Below are 16689 nucleotides of genomic sequence, written 5' to 3'. Positions count from 1 at the left end.
ATACTGTATGATCCACATCAATATCCACATGTTGACATGTTGGTATTGTTTAACAGAGACCTTAGATGATAGTTAGCTGATCTCTTAGTAAATAATAAGATTTGGCACTGGCTGGTTTTCTTGCATCCAACTCTACAGCAAATAGCATTATCCACTAGACTTATATTTTCCCTATTTCAGTCCCTTTGATTTTGATCTTACACTCAATTCTTATGAAGAACATCAAACAACATAAAATTTCCCATCAATTGTTTATCCCTGGAGATGTCGAAGAGGCATTTGGATCTGGCACTGGGTGCTGTGGTTTAGGGGTTACAGTGATAGTGCTGAGTTCATGGTTAGACTGGATGGTCTTGAAGGTCTCTTCTAACTTTGGTAGTTCTATGATTCTGTCTAATCAGTGTAATTCTTGCTTAATTATCTAAGTAAACTAAATTTTTTTTCATCTTTTCTGTTATCTCTCCACCATTCTCTTCTGTAGCTGGTTTAGATGTTTCTCAGTATGTTAGCAAGTTGACCAAGATGTCTTATTCCAGTGTTAGTTTCCCCATGCTACCTTAGAAAACAGGCACTTTGCTTTGGTTGCCTCTGTCTCTGTATGCAGTTGAACCTATGGTTAGCACTGTATTAGTGTATTAGTGTCTAAAATAGTGTGAACTATTTTACTGCTGTATGGAAAGCTAATTAATTAATTACCATCCATATGGCTTAGTGTTTTGCGTAAATTTTTGATTTGATAATCCACGTCATTATTGTCCTCTTTGAGCAAGCCTTGTCCTGCATGAAGGTACTGGATTCCTTTCCCCTCCTTCAAGGTCCTGTAGGATTTACATTTTTTGGTAACTTTTTATGACTGGAACTTTGGCTGGTATTTACTTGTGTCTCTCCATGCTGAGTTTTCTTCTGTGTATCTTCTTTATAGTTAGTGCTGCTGTCTGTAGTCCCCCTGACATGTACTTACGGCACTTTGCTTTGCTGAGAAATGTGGTTGTTTTGTAAAGGTATGATCTACTCAATATTTAAGGTAAGGCAGTGTTTGTGTACAAAAACTCTATTACAATGAAAATCTCTTCAGAAGACAATCATGGAGTGCTGTTAATTTCCGCTGTCATTTAACCTCTGGTCATACACTGTAGTGTCATATTCTGTAACATGCTTTATGGGCAAGTGAGGTTAGTGTTATAGTACCATGCCTGCAGTAAGACTTCGATGAAAGAAAGAAATTGGAAATTTCAGCGCAGCCTTGTAGTTTCCCAGCTTTCCTCTCAGCAAGTACAGGGAACACAGCAGCAACATATTTCTCCACATCTTGCCCTTCAGAGCAAGGAAGCTTCACCATGGTCACTTTGCCCCTCTTTATTTCACGACTGCTGGTTGCAGATGGCTGATGGAGGTACCCTCTGCAGGGATCTGTTTATGAATAGCTTCATTTCTTCTTCACTGGCACAGTTTTGTTGGTGGCAGCAAAAGCAGAGGAGTGATTTTGCTTTGTTTTGCAGTTTTAAAATATTGTCAGTTAAGTATATTCTGGGGCAGATGATCAATATTCCCTCTCCCCACCCTCACCTCCAGCTAACTGTCAGCTAGATGAATTGTGGTGGCAGGGATCAGCTGGGCGTTGATAGAATTTTGGCTTTAACATTTGCAATTCTGGCTTCATGTTTACTCTGTTTTTTAAGTGTTTCAGTCAATGTATACATAATTTGAAATTATTTTGCTGTGTGGTGTTTCTTTCTCATGATACCTTTGAAATTTAGTATTAATCTAATGAGGAATTTTACTAAAGTTCCAAACTCATCTACTTTGTGAAGTTGTTTTAGAAAAACAAATGCTGTAAAGTTTTTGAATGGTCATAAAATACGTATTTATCTTTAATTAATGTGTGTTCTAATTATGTTAAATCTGGTGTAAAATGAATATACAGATGAGATAATTTCACGGCTCAAGTGTATGCCAAGGAAAGTGCTTTGGCACAAGTCATACCACCTCTGACAAATTCAGAGTTGTCTGCGTGGGAAAATTTTGTGCTGCTCTTTTAACAGAAAAGCACAGTCTGTGTAGCTTTTTGTTTTGTTTTTTAGGGAGTACCACTGATGTATGAAGATCGAAAACAATATTGGATAGGTCTTTGTGAAGTAGACTAAACCATTAGTTAATATGGCATTTGATGGAGCTAAGCAGGAATTTTGAGGGGGTAAAGCTCAACAGTTTTGTGTGGGTACAAAACATTTCCACCACTTTTATTTCCCCTGCGTGACTCTGCCATATTAATTGGAATGGTTGCTTTATCTTTATTTTGGCTTCACATAGCCTATCTAATTACACTTTGAATTCTTATTCCCTGTTTATTTTTAGCTTTATTCAACTCAACTTATTTAGTCAACTGGCTCCATTTGTGTACTACCCATTTGTCTGGTCTCACTTTAACAGTTGAGTTATAGGTAAAGTTAAGGTGACTTCCTTTTCTTTTAATCCTCTTACCTTGGCAGTTGTGTAATATCCTACTAACTTGTCATTGCAGCCGATCAGATGATGATTCTGGGTCAGCATCAGTTTCTGGATCTGGTTCAAGCTCTGGAAGCAGTAGTGATGGAAGCAGCAGCCAGTCAGGCAGCAGTGACTCTGACTCTGGTTCAGAGTCAGGCACTCAGTCAGAATCAGAGTCTGACACATCTAGAGAGAAGAAACAAATTCAGTCTAAACCACCAAAAGTTGATGGATCTGAGGTAAACAAGATACATAAATGAGCCCTTTGGTGGGAGGTGGCAGGGAAATACTAAAAAAATCTTTTGAAATTTTCAAGAGCAGTGTTCATTTAAAAAATAAAAGGAGCCAATGAAGTGTTCTTAATTAGATTTTAATTTGGTTGTGTTAGTGAAAGCATGTGTTTTGTTGCCTTAAACTTCGGGCAAGTTAGATTTGTAAGTGTTTTGAGTTAAAAGCCTACCTAAATTTCATCATACAGAAGCATGCACTAATCTACTGGAACTTGTAGAAGACAAAGACACACATAAATGTTATTTCTGAATTCTGTTTTTACATTGTTTCTCTAATGCTTGGTTTAATTGTATTAATAAAAAGTTGTATAAAAATTTCAAGCTTACATACAGTTTCTTTATCAATAAGTCATCTAAGTGCAGGGAAAAGTGATTTTGAGAAATCTCTTCAGTTCAGTGGGCCAGAATTACCTGCACTCTCCCATGTTTATGGAGTGGTAGATCATATTTATGAAGATAGTTATAGATCAGTTACATAGATCAGTTACACCAAGAACTGAAGACTGTTAAGGATTCTCTGTTAGATTTTTTTCTCATGTACTGAGGTATTACTGTATGAAACATAATAGCAGTCAAGCAATCTGAAAGAATTTATCTGTGTGAATTTTAAAATGTACTTTATAAAGTTTTGCCTTAACAATTACCTACACAACAGGGTTAGACATGTTGCAGTAGTTATCCTGGTGATTAGCATATAACATTCTGTTTTGTAGAAATCTTACTATTTAAAAAGCTGACTGATACTGTTACTTAATGCAGTATTTTGTAATGACATTTTTAATTGATAAAATTAAGATGCTACTTAGGAAAAGTAAATATATGGTAAACTGGAGACTTTCAGTATGTTTAACTGACTCTTGCATCTCTATTCCTGTTTAGTTTTGGAAGTCTAGTCCAAGTATACTTGCTGTGCAAAGATCAGCAGTGCTCAAGAAGCAGCAACAACAACAAAAGGCAGCCTCATCAGACAGTGTTTCAGAAGAGGTGATTAATGTAACTTAGATTTTTAAAATGTACACATGCCTGTCTCATTCTTTTACCCGTTAAAATAAAATTACATAGAGCAAATTTGTATTTTCTTAGTGTGCATAGAAGTCTGAGGTTAGTCTATAAAATTAACATTCAAATAACTGACATTTTTGTAAGCAAATATAAAGATATCTCTGGTTATTTGTTTTCAAGTGAGTTGTCCCAAAATTATAGCAGTCTTGATTCTGTGCTGGTTCTAGGTAGCTATTCTGTGTTGTCTGGACAAAATTTTCAAGCCACACGGTACTGATGTACATTGTATTTTTGACTTCTTGAGTTTTTTAAAGACAGATAAAAATGCTAAAATATTTTTTTCAGTATGTTTTTGTATAAGGTGTCTGCTATGGTTTTCAGAAATTCCATATGAAGTAGAAAACTAATTTTTACAAGTCTTAAAATAGTTACTACAAAAGAATTGTATTTTAAGAATGAGGCTTGTATTCCAGCTATTTCAAAACCGAAATCAGGCTACAGAAATGCTGACTTTTTACAGTAGGAACATCTTCTAAGAACACTAGTCAGAACTATGGAATGGAATTCATATGTAAAGCAGTCTTTTTGTCTTGTATTATAAAGACTTTGCCATGTAGTCACACTCATTTGGTTGGATTTCTGTTTTTGTCTGATTCAGCAGCTCATCTTTTAAACAGAAAACTTAATCACCTATCATTAAAATAGTAATTTACAGCTGTTAAGCACTCTCTTCCAGAAAGATACTTCTTAGGATAAAAGTTATTCTAAATCTAAGTTTATGACAATGAGATTTGCCTTAAGAAAATCCAACATTAAGAGGGTTCTTGTTTTTTCTGCTATTGTAAATAAAGAAGGAACGTGCTATTCTCAGAATTTTCTTAAACCGGTATTTTGATGTGAACAAATATAGAAGGTGAAAAAGCTCTTGAGGGTAGGAGATTTCATTAGGATTTTTACAGAGCCATCATCTTGATTAATGTGGAGCAGCTTACACCATGACTTTTTATGTAGGCACAATAATAATTTTTTTAGATGGGGATTTTATGTGGTGTTCTTCAGGGCGTGGCACAATGTATTTATAGATGGATAAAGAGAAAAACAATAGCAGTCTTCTAACAGCTGAACTGTGAAGCATGAAGAAGGTGAAACATGAATAATATGCCTCCAATTTGAAAGTAGAAGCTGATGTATCTTTTCAAAATCGACTTGTTAGAAGTACTTAATTCTTTTTGTCGTAATGAATTGGGTTTGGTTTATTTCCTTCACCTGCAGGACTCCTCAAGTAGTGAAGATTCAGCAGATGACTCATCCGGTGAAACCAAGAAGAAAAAGCATAAAGAGTAAGATATTTTCCTAAGTAATAGCACACATTTTTTATCATAGAGACAGATGCTCATAACTTATGCTTCATCTCCTCACTCTTGAAATGCTTAAGTTCTCTTTTTAATTTGTCTTGGTCTTTCATTTCCAGTTTTGTAATTTTTAAAATAAGCTCCCAAATGAACATCTCTATCATACTAGTTTCTCAGCAAACGAGTCTGCAATGTTGTTTGAAAACATTCATCACTGCTTTTATTTCTAAAATACTTTGTTGCAGTTTACTTTTGAGCTGGAAGCCCTCCCTAAAAATTCTTGTGGAGATGGGAAAACGACTTAAGTGGGTTGTCTCACAGCAAATTCAAGTTGGAATCCCTTAGTTAATGCACATGGCTTTTCATTTGGATTTTTGTGGGGTTGCTTTTGTTTTCTTTTTTCCTTTTCTTGGGCATGCTTAAAAGTTAGAATAGTTTTGATACTGATATTAATTAAGCTATTAAGATTGAATTTTCCTGTATAAAGTCAAGAGTTTGAATCAAGGTACTGTACATCGTCTTTCCTGTCATGAAGTAAAAAATACCAGTTAAGCAGAAACAAGGAGATCCTGCTACTCGGTCACAAGTACTCATAGTACCTTGCCTGGCTGATGTGAGTTTAGTGGGAGCTTTTGGGAGCCAGTGCCACTCACCAGTTGCTGAAATTCATGTTTTTCTGTGTTTCTCAAATCTGCCTCTAGTATTTTTCAATTCTCATGCAAAGTTGCCGATTCTTCACATGGGCCACAGAGACTGTAGGCATTAGACAATACAGGGCTCTCCAGAATACAACATGATAGGACTTCATGATTTGAGCATGCCTAAGTTCTGATGAATATGTATCTTTCCGGGTAGACTTGCTAAGTGCTTTGTTTTCTCAATGTCACGTTAACTCATTTCTTCAAGCTGAAATTTATATAGAAATCCAGATTTTTGTTTTTATTTTAGATTTTAAATCTACCTCTTGAGAACAGAAAACGTAGTCCAAATCCCTTTGATACAATTGGGCATTTTTTTACTTACCTAGTATTCATTGATGACAGTTTTCTGTCTCATCGACTGAAATAACTGTTACAAGATTTTATTTCTGTGAGGAGTCTTGAAATTACAGCAGATCCCCCATGGATGAATAACTGTTCTTAAAAATGCAACAACATGAAGTTACTGTTTTTTCTTTCAATATGTACAGTGAGGACTGGCAAATGTCGGGATCAGGGTCAGTATCGGGAACTGGTTCTGATTCTGAATCAGAGGAAGAACGGGAGAAAAGCAGCTGTGAAGAGAGTGAATCTGACTATGAGCCAAAAAACAAGGCCAAAAGCCGGAAGCCTCCAAGCAGGTAAGAAGCTGGGCATTTGAATGCTCTGGTACTATCTTCTAAAAGCAATTGAGTATTTACTACTACTATACATGTGACTGAAAACAATAATACTTTTTGAGAAAAAAAAAGTACTTTTATTTTTAAATATACATAATATGATAATATATTAATGCTTTCTAGTGAGTACATTTTCCTGTCTGCTTTAAATAAAAGCAGAGCAATTGAACATTCATTAAATACATGTATTCAGAAAGCAATGCAGAAGATTTATTGTTGTCCTTGTTGAAACATCATTGTTGTCTCATACCTTATTGCCTTCAAGAATTAAGCCAAAAAGTGGGAAAAAGAGTGCAGGACCAAAAAAGAGGCAACTTGATTCATCAGAGGATGATGAGGAGGAGGAGGATGATGATGATTATGATAAGAGGGGATCTCGTCGCCAGGCAACAGTCAATATTAGTTACAAAGAAGCTGAAGAAACCAAGACAGATTCTGATGATTTGCTAGAAGTTTGTGGAGAAGATGTTCCACAACCTGAAGAAGATGAATTTGAAACTATAGAGAAATTTATGGATAGTCGAGTTGGCCGTAAAGGAGGTATTTTTTAAGATTCTTTTTAAGTTCATGGTGCAACTTCAATGCATATTCCCAACTGTAGGTTGAAGAGCGCTAGTTTTAAAGTTACAAAGAAGTCATACTGTTTCACCTCTCATATTCATAAGAATGCTCCTATTCCCATCTAAGTATTGCAGAGTAAAATACAGAAAAATTGCATACCTAAGTAGAAAATAAAAATCAGGTGGAAGATAACTCTGTATTGCATAAATGCACACCATAATGTTATGACACTGTTTGGACAGTTCAGTGATACTTGATCAGTATAAATTATATACAGTGAAGTGGAGAAAGTAGACTAGACTAGTGGTCTGAACATTGAAAGATGGTGTTGGCAAGGCTGAACCACTGAAACCATGATTTCAGTTACTTCAGTACAAATACAGAACAATGTGTGGAATGGCTACAAAAAATGCACCTAAAATTGCAATGGTATTTAGCAGTTCTGCTTTGTATTTGAGTCTGCAAGTTAAGATCATAGACTCATAGAAGGGTTTTGGTTGGAAGGGACCTAAAAGATCACCTAATTCCAGCTTGCCTGCCACTGGCAGGTAAACACTCCATCAGTTTGGTCGAAGACCCATCCAGTATGGCCTTGAACACTTCCAGGCATGGCGTATCATCAGTTTCTCTGTATGTAACTGGGCAACCAGTTACGGTGCCTCACCCCTGTCATAGCAAAGGATTCTTCCTAATACCTAATCTAAACCTACTCTGCTTCATTTTAAAGTGAATACCCTTTGTCCTACTACTATATGCCCTTGTCTGAAGTCCCTCTCCAGCCTTCTTATAGCCTACTTAAGGTACTAGAAGGTGTTACAAGATCTCCCCAGAGTCTTCTTTTCTCCTGGCATAACAGCCCCAACTCTTAGCCTGTTTTCATAGCATAGGTGTTCCAGCCCTCTTACCATCTTGATGGCCTCCTCTGGATGTGCTCCAGCAAGCCCACATCCTTTTTATGGTAGGGGCCCCAGCCTTTTCAAAAATGAGGTTTATGTTTCTCCTTTTCCAGTTAGTGTGAACTTCCCCAGACCACCATGACCTCAAAAATTATGGTAGTGGCTTAGCTATTTCCTCTGCCAGTTCCCTCAGGTCCTGTGGATGTATCTCATCTGGTTCCCTGGATTTGTGCACCTTCAGTTGCCTTAATTGGTCTCAAACCTGATCTTTTCCTAGAGTGGATGATTCTTCCTTCTCTCATTCCCTCCCTGGTTTGCCTCCTCTGGTGTGGCTGGGTCACTTGCTTGTCAAGACTGAGGCAAAACAGTTGAGTACCTCAGCCTTCTCCTTGACCCAAGTAACCAGTTCTCCCATACTTTGACACTTAATTATAAAAAGAAACATGAAAAAACCCCACCCAAATGCTGAGCCCCTTGCACTTCAGGGCTGCCTTTCTCTACTAGCGTCTGAAGTTATTGACCCCTCTCAGAACTTGTACTCTTCTTTCTCTCAAATTCTCTCTCCCATGCTATCCCATGCTATCCCTTATACTGCTCCAATGTGTGGCGTTACTGCTGTGGTCAAAGCCTTAGGAACTAAGCTTCTTTTGTTTTTCCTGCCCAGATGATGTTGCTGCTTCTGATGCTTTTTGATGTTGCCTCTCTGTGACTTTGTCCGCTCCAGCAGCTTGGTGGGCTCATTTTCTTATCAACACCACTGAGATTAGCTCACTTGGTTAGAGCTGGGTGCTAATAATGCCAGGGTTATTGGTTTGATCCCCCTAGGGGCTTAAGAGTTGGGCTCCATGATGCTTGTGGGTCCCTCTCAGCTCTGAATATTCTGTGATTCTGTAACCTGTTCTCACCAAAGTGAGCCTGTTTCCTTCTGCTAGTGTGCTGCAGCTACAATACAGTCTGTACTTAATCTATATTTAATAATTTTTACCTGATAAGATAACAGAGGCAGGAAAAGTAACAAACTTGTTTAGGAAAAGGGAGATTTATAGTGTCTCTGTTAGTAGGTTTTTTCATGTCTTGAGGCTGACCAGACATAACATCAGATGGCATAATTTTAAATGCTCAGAGATAAGAATAGTGTAACAGAAGATGACAAGCAGTGGAGCATTCCCTAGTGACTTCTTTAAAAACCAGGAATACTAGTAATAATATAAAAATAATAAAGTTCTTATGAGGAAGGATAAGATATTGCAGGTTAGATGTAGAAGTTTTGGTTGCTTTGTTTATTCTCTTGACAACTTGTGCATGTGTTAACATATCTACATCATAATTTTTCAAATGATAGTAATGACTTGAGTGCAGTAGACACTAGTCAAGTATATGCTCATCTAAAATTACCACCAATTACTTTTTCTACTACATTTCTAACTGGTTAACTTATGACAATGCACACTTACTCAAGTCATATGGTGTGGTTTCTTTCTCAGCCACAGGTGCTGCAACCACAATCTATGCAGTTGAGGCAGATGGTGACCCAAATGTTGGGTTTGAAAAATCAAAGGAGCCGGGAGAAATACAGTATCTTATTAAATGGAAAGGTTGGTCGCACATCCATAACACTTGGGAAACTGAGGAAACACTGAAGCAACAAAATGTTAAAGGAATGAAGAAACTGGACAATTATAAGAAAAAGGATCAGGAAACAAAACGATGGTGAATTTTTTTATTTTTATGATACTTACTTTGAAACACTCTGGGTGTTCTGTTGTGTTTCTGAGACTTGTTACCTCGTTTTGAGGACATAACTTTGAGTGTCTGTGCAATGGGAAGACAAGAACTTTGAAAGCCGAAGTCCCTTTAACATGTTCTTGTAACATAATCCTCTGAATCTGATGTGTGCGTGTGTGTTATAAATGGAGTTTTAACAAGATGGGTAGTGTTTAAAAATGAATAATAAATTGTACCTTTTAGTAATTTTTCTGTTATACTTCGATTGCAGTTCTTCAGGAACTGTTACAAGAATCAGTGTTTTCTTGGTGCATTAGCCATTTCAGGTTATTTTGAAGAATTCAGTTTTCTTGGCTGAAACCTGAGGTCGAAGCCTGGGAATAAAAACATGAAGAGATACATGTATTTTAAAGTCGCCTTTTTGGTATCCAGTTTTATTAGTATGTTTAATATAATCAATGAATGCTGGTGGGATTTTTAGCAACTAGTCATAAGATGGACTGTTACAGAGTGGACCACCCTGAATACTATTCCATGAAAATAAACTGTAAAGTGTACTGCTTATCCAGAGACACATCTACTACAGCTACCAGTTGTATTAGTCAAGCAACTAATGCAGAGTACTTACTTTCTTCAATAAGTATTCTCAGTCATTAATGGTGAGGCACTTAGGCCAGCCACTTTGAAGTAGGATTTTTTAAGTTGTTCCTTCAAAAAAGCTTGGGATGATTACATTCCTGGGATGATTACATTCAGAGCTATGGAGTTGCTGAATTTTCTTAGTTTTAGAGCTATATCGTGTAATAAGTGTTGTAAATTAATTCCCACTCCAGGCTGAAAAACGCTTCTCCAGAAGATGTGGAATATTACAACTGCCAGCAGGAGCTTACAGATGATCTACATAAACAATATCAGATAGTGGAAAGAATAATAGGTATGTTACAAACTTGGGGACAGAAATCTATGTCAGGAATTCTGTATGTTCTCAATGCTCTTGTATTTGTAGTTAAGAAATGTAAAATGTTGATATCACAAACTTTTTAATCCAAAACAAATCTTCAGGTAAAGAGAAGAGCTGTCAGGCTGGCTGTATGGTTCTAGCTTCTGTTGTATTATTACCTCAAATGAATGTTTTCATACAGTACAGAAGTAAAATGCTGATTAGACTTCTGGTGCATTTTTGCAGCTCATTCAAATCAGAAATCAGCTGCTGGTTATCCGGACTACTATTGTAAGTGGCAGGGTCTGCCTTACTCTGAATGTAGCTGGGAAGATGGAGCTCTCATTGCCAAAAAGTTTCAGGCACGCATTGATGAGTATTTCAGCAGAAATCAATCCAAGACCACTCCCTTTAAAGATTGCAAGGTGAGTATGTAATTCGCAATGGATTTATAATCAGTTGTACTGGATCTGACTGGGATAGGGTTAATTTTCTTCATAATAGCCTCTACAGTCTGTGGTTTAGATTTGTGACCTAAATGGTTTTGGTAACACATACTGGCTGTTGCTGAACAGCACTCGCACAATGTCAAGGCCTTCTGTGTGTCCTGTTGTGTCATCCCCACCATGGGGATGGGAGGGAACACACCAGTTAACAGCTGACCCCAGCTGGCCAAAGAGGTGCTTGGTGCCATTTACTGTTTTACTCAACAATAAATTTCATGGGCTGAGCGGGGGCTGCTTGTTGCATGGAGATTTGCTGGTCATCAGTCTACTGGTGAATTAATGTGTGACTCACATTCTGTCACTTGTGAGGTTTTTTTCCTATGATTTTTTGTTTTGATTGGGTGGGTGTTTTTCCTTCACGCAGTAGACTTGTTATTTTGACCCACAATTTTTTTCTCACTCTTGCCTTTTCATTTCTCTCTCTTGTCCCTCTGGGGTGGGAAGCGAGTAAGCAATTGGGTGGCAGCTTGGCTGGCGGCCAAGTTCATGCCACCACATCAGTTGCAATAGTAAAAATGGGATTTTTTTTTTTTTTTTTTTTTTTTAATCCAGTTATCAAATACATGCTATGTATTTTTTGGAAGCTTTTTCAGAACAGCAGTAATGATACATAGTAGGATGTATGGACAGTAGCACTACTGAGAGTAGGTTTTTGTAGATGCCAGTCCCCTGCATTTTTACTAGCATTCAGAAATGGGTTTGTTTACTACTGTAGTTTATTTTAAAAGAAAACTTTGAGTGAGTTAATGTCACTCATGTTGGGACATTTAGATTAGCAGTCAACTTGCAAATTACTTGGTGTTTTTGTATGGCCTAGATTACACTGATGGATAAAAACTAGAGTTGATGACCTAGTAAATACCTCCTGTTACTTTTTCTACAGGAAGATTTTTTGGTAACTTCAGTCAGTTACGCTTCAATCATTGACTGATGATCAGTTTCCTTTTCACAGGTTCTAAAACAAAGGCCACGGTTTGTTGCACTAAAGAAGCAACCACCTTACATTGGAGGACATGAAACTTTAGAATTAAGAGATTATCAGTTAAATGGGTTGAACTGGCTTGCTCACTCATGGTGCAAGTAAGTATAGTCTCAAATTTGTTTGTTTGTAAATTGCAAACATTTGTAAAGTACTGAAATGCTTTTTTCTGTTTGGTGGTTTGGTTTTTTATTTTTGGAGACTTTCATACTGTAAACTCAAAGTAGAGGTCTGAAGGGACTGGTTTTGCTGTAAGTAGTACCAAAATTATCATTACATGGCCATTCTCAACAAAAAACAGCTGTGTTATTACTTTGCTTTTAGTTTCAGTGGAATAAGTTGTATTTTTAAAACAGCCAACAAACCTAAAACAGTAAAACCAGAAAACCCAAACATTTCTGGAATGTCAACATTAGTATTAAACTTTTAAAATTAGACTCAGGAGGTCTACTTGCAACCTTTTTGTTAATTTAAGGGGATAGGAGGGGTGGGAAATCTTTTTAATGGAAAAACCATGTAAATAAATTTATTCAAAATATATAGTAGCAAAATCTTGAAAACTTTTATGAGTGGGTTTTGTGGTCAAAAGATAATAACTTCTTCTTATCCAAACTACTTTCCCCCTCTCCACACCTCCCCTAAATAGTTTTTTTGTTGTTGTTTTTTTGGTTTTTTGGTTTTTTTTTAGGGGCAATAGCTGTATTCTCGCAGATGAAATGGGTCTGGGTAAAACAATACAAACTATTTCTTTTCTGAACTATCTGTTTCACGAGCATCAATTATATGGGCCTTTCTTGTTGGTTGTGCCACTTTCTACATTGACATCTTGGCAAAGGGAGATTCAAACCTGGGCTCCTCAGATGAATGCTGTAGTTTACTTAGGAGACATAACTAGCAGAAATATGGTGAGTATTTCTCTTGTCACTGGAAGTCTTGTACATAGACAAGACTCACTTCATATTCTTATCATCTGCGTATCTCAAATATTTTGGTTGGGACTGAGCAAATATTTGTTGAAGACCTATGTCCTTAAAATGTGAATTGAAAGCTTAGATTTTGATCTCATGTGAATGTGTGTGAAAGATTGCCTTTCTGCTTAATAGTGAAGAGAATTAAAAATGTTGTCTTGCATTTGAAAACCAATTATCTTCTGCCATGCGATTATTTAGGTGGATATAGTGAAAATAAGTATGTAAGAAAGCCAGTCATGATCTTTGTTTATTTCCTGAAAGGTTGTTGGTTTATTTTCTTAATGTTAGTAATCTTACCCATTAAAATAAAAAGTTCTTGTATGTTATGTACGTGTATATATATAGTGTGTAAAGGTATGTGTGCATATATATATGTGTGTATAAAATGTTCCATATGTGTGTGTTGTCCCTCTGTTTTGTTACCATATTACTTTATGCTATTAAATATCTACATTATTGCAGTACTTGAATTGATTCCAGTCAGAAAGACCTTTTTTCTGCAGCTTACAGTTTACTTGTTCCTTTTTGTAGATAAGAACTCATGAATGGATGCATCCACAGACAAAACGATTGAAATTTAACATACTCTTAACAACATATGAAATTTTGCTAAAGGATAAGGTAATGGCACTTCTGTGGGGAGACAAAAATAATTTCCCCAATATAGAATTCTCTTTAGACTTGCATGTATTTGGTTTATGACCCATTAAATTTATGGCAAGTCTGATAGTTTTTGCTTTTGAAAGTACAACAGTGCATAGTTTGGTGTTTTGGTTTTTGTTTCTTGTGGGGGCTTTTCTTACTTTAAGCACTTCTGGATTTTATGTATATGTGGTGAAGCTTTCAGCCTTTTCCCATTTTGTGAGGTGGGTAACACAATTTTCTTCTTAGTTTTTTTCTTCTTAGTTTGCTTGAGATTCTCATTACTGTAATGATCTTCTCCCAACTTCATGCTCTACTTCTTTGCAGACCACCATCACAGAACTTAAACAGAACCCAATCCTTAGCCCCAAATATGATACAAAACTAGGAAATCCCCTATAGCTTTTCTGTGATACTGTGCATACAGTAGTATGTTTACATGTGTTAATACAGTCTCTGTAGTGATAGCACACAGAGTTATTGTTAATCCTAACAGCATGTGGAAATTGATACAGATATTCAGGAAGCAGAACATTTTGACTTTGTTTGCTTCATGTGGGTCAGACTTCTGGGCATCTTTTTAAATAATAAATTTAATTTATGCTTTCTTGGGATGACTACACAGCTTTTCATTGAACCTGGCAAATGTAAAAGCCATAATTAGTACTAAAAACATATAGCTGTTATTTTATTACAGTACACCAAGAAATTATTTGGTTTATAGCTTGATTGTATAATGTGGGAAATTATGTAATGTGTTTATTTGAATAATGTTTCCCCCCTTCTCCATTTCTTTTAAGTCATTCCTTGGTAGCCTGAATTGGGCATTCATAGGAGTTGATGAAGCTCATCGTTTAAAAAATGATGACTCTCTTCTGTACAAAACTCTAATAGACTTCAAGTCTAACCATCGTCTTCTTATTACTGGAACCCCTCTGCAAAACTCCCTCAAAGAGCTTTGGTCTTTATTGCACTTCATCATGCCAGAAAAGTAAGAAAGAGTTTTTTGTCAAGTTTGTTATGGCAAAGTAGTGTAGTGATGTGAGAATCAGTAGAAGTAGGGAATTGTACTGAAAGATAGCTTAAATATCCTATATAAAGTAAATGCATATATCTTTTCATGCTGCTTTAGGTAAGTAATGCTGGTAGAAGTTGTCACCTTTTCCCATTTTAGCAGTGCATAAAAATGATGGATTGATGTATAGGTCAGAACCTGGAAAAAAGGCTTCATCTTAGTCTAAGAGGAAAGCCATATAGATTTGCTCTGGGTGAAGAAGAATGGAATCTTTCTTTTGTTAGTACTTATTATAAAAACAAATTTGTGTCAAGATGCCAAATATCCAAATTCAATTAGATAGCCGGTTTTCCTATATGTTTTGCATATGGTAAGTTTATTGTGTTGACCTGATTTTGTACTGACTTGTTCAAACCTTAGGTAAACTAGAGCTCATGTGTGAAAGCATGTGTTCCTGTCAGACATCTTGTAAGTGCTAAGCACCATAGCTCTATTTAGTTTGAGCTATGATTATACTGACTTCCTCAGAACATTACAAGCAAAGCCACTGAGGTTGGGCAGCCATTATTCTTTTGTTTGATCATAAAGTCTGTTCTCCAACTCTATTAGTCCAGATGATAGCTACATGTCAACTAGACCATACAAGCTGCAGGACATATTTTAAATAGATTCTTGTTCTCTTGCACACCCTCTAGACCTGGAGCTGGCTTTTTATGCCATCTTGACAGAATATAATGGAATTTTCTGCAACTATCTAGACAAGTGTCCTTGCAGAAAAAGAAATCGTTGCATTTCCATGGTGGAATCGAAAGTTTTCATTCTGTAGGCATTTTTTGAAAATTCCATTCTTTTGTTTACAGGCACAATATCTGGGATTTCTTGGGGGATGAAAGTTCAGAAATTGGATTAAACAGAAGGGAGTGGGGAAGAAATCTGAATGTTTATGTGGTTTTGTGGTATATATATACATGTTCTGTGTCTGTGTTACCTTTCTTCCTGAATTTTGCTTCGTCAGGTCACTCACAGTATGTCACTATTTTGTGTTCATATTTTATTATGTTGAAGGTTTTCCTCATGGGAAGATTTTGAGGAGGAGCATGGCAAAGGGAGAGAGTATGGTTATGCAAGTCTTCACAAAGAACTTGAACCATTTCTGCTGAGAAGAGTTAAAAAAGATGTAGAAAAGTCTTTACCTGCTAAAGTGGAGCAAATTCTGAGGATGGAAATGAGCGCATTGCAGAAGCAATACTACAAGTATGTACCAACTCTTTGTGTATTCTGCTGTTTCAGTGATATGTCTACATACAATTTACTGAATTACAGTGGTTTCTGTACTGTATAGAAGTTGAAGCTTCTATAGGGTTTCTCAGCAATAAAATTCTATGAAGTAAGGGCTCAGGAATTACGGTGGTCTAATGTCTGTTCATGTAGTTTCTTTTGTTTGGTGTATTTATATATACTTTTGGGAGATACGTTTACTTTTTAGCTTGTTCATTTTGGGAGCTTACATCTTGCTTCCACATATGGTTAGAAGTTACTAATATTGTACATTTTATTTCGTAGGTGGATTTTAACCAGGAATTATAAAGCCCTTAGCAAAGGTTCAAAAGGCAGTACTTCAGGCTTTTTGAACATCATGATGGAACTCAAGAAGTGTTGTAACCATTGCTACCTCATTAAACCACCAGATGATAATGAATTCTATAATAAACAGGAGGCCTTACAGGTAATGTTACTTTTTATTAAAAAAAAAAGAAAAGAGAAGTTAAACATCTGTTGTTTTCACGGAATTTTATAGTGCTTTGGCAGTTCATTAGTTCTTATTGAAGTATATTAAGGAAAATGAGGTTTTCCACAAAATGTGCATCGTGGGTTTTTACAGTGAAGTATTTTTTGATTCTTAGTTGGAACTGAGTAGTTGACAGAGAATTGACTAAATAAATAT

General features: G+C 36.4%; 1 protein-coding gene across 3 annotated transcripts in view; it reads left to right on the top strand.

Annotated features, from left to right (window-relative positions):
- The window catches only part of CHD1 (chromodomain helicase DNA binding protein 1), a 55563-nt gene that overhangs the window by 17106 nt on the left and 21768 nt on the right, over positions 1-16689 (top strand). For all 3 annotated transcript variants that reach the window (XM_069001648.1, XM_069001646.1, XM_069001647.1), the window contains exons 3-16: positions 2522-2726; positions 3657-3761; positions 5052-5119; positions 6321-6470; positions 6775-7049; positions 9451-9676; positions 10525-10625; positions 10878-11056; positions 12090-12217; positions 12805-13021; positions 13619-13708; positions 14530-14720; positions 15810-15998; positions 16308-16470. In XM_069001648.1, the coding sequence (XP_068857749.1) occupies positions 2522-2726; positions 3657-3761; positions 5052-5119; positions 6321-6470; positions 6775-7049; positions 9451-9676; positions 10525-10625; positions 10878-11056; positions 12090-12217; positions 12805-13021; positions 13619-13708; positions 14530-14720; positions 15810-15998; positions 16308-16470 (2287 nt within the window). The remainder of the gene's footprint in view (positions 1-2521; positions 2727-3656; positions 3762-5051; positions 5120-6320; positions 6471-6774; positions 7050-9450; positions 9677-10524; positions 10626-10877; positions 11057-12089; positions 12218-12804; positions 13022-13618; positions 13709-14529; positions 14721-15809; positions 15999-16307; positions 16471-16689) is intronic.

This window comes from Aphelocoma coerulescens, assembly GCF_041296385.1.
Source record: "Aphelocoma coerulescens isolate FSJ_1873_10779 chromosome Z unlocalized genomic scaffold, UR_Acoe_1.0 ChrZ, whole genome shotgun sequence".
Taxonomy (NCBI): domain Eukaryota; kingdom Metazoa; phylum Chordata; class Aves; order Passeriformes; family Corvidae; genus Aphelocoma; species Aphelocoma coerulescens.
The sequence above is the reverse complement of the archived record's forward strand: the minus strand, read 5'-3'. Positions and strand labels throughout refer to the sequence as shown.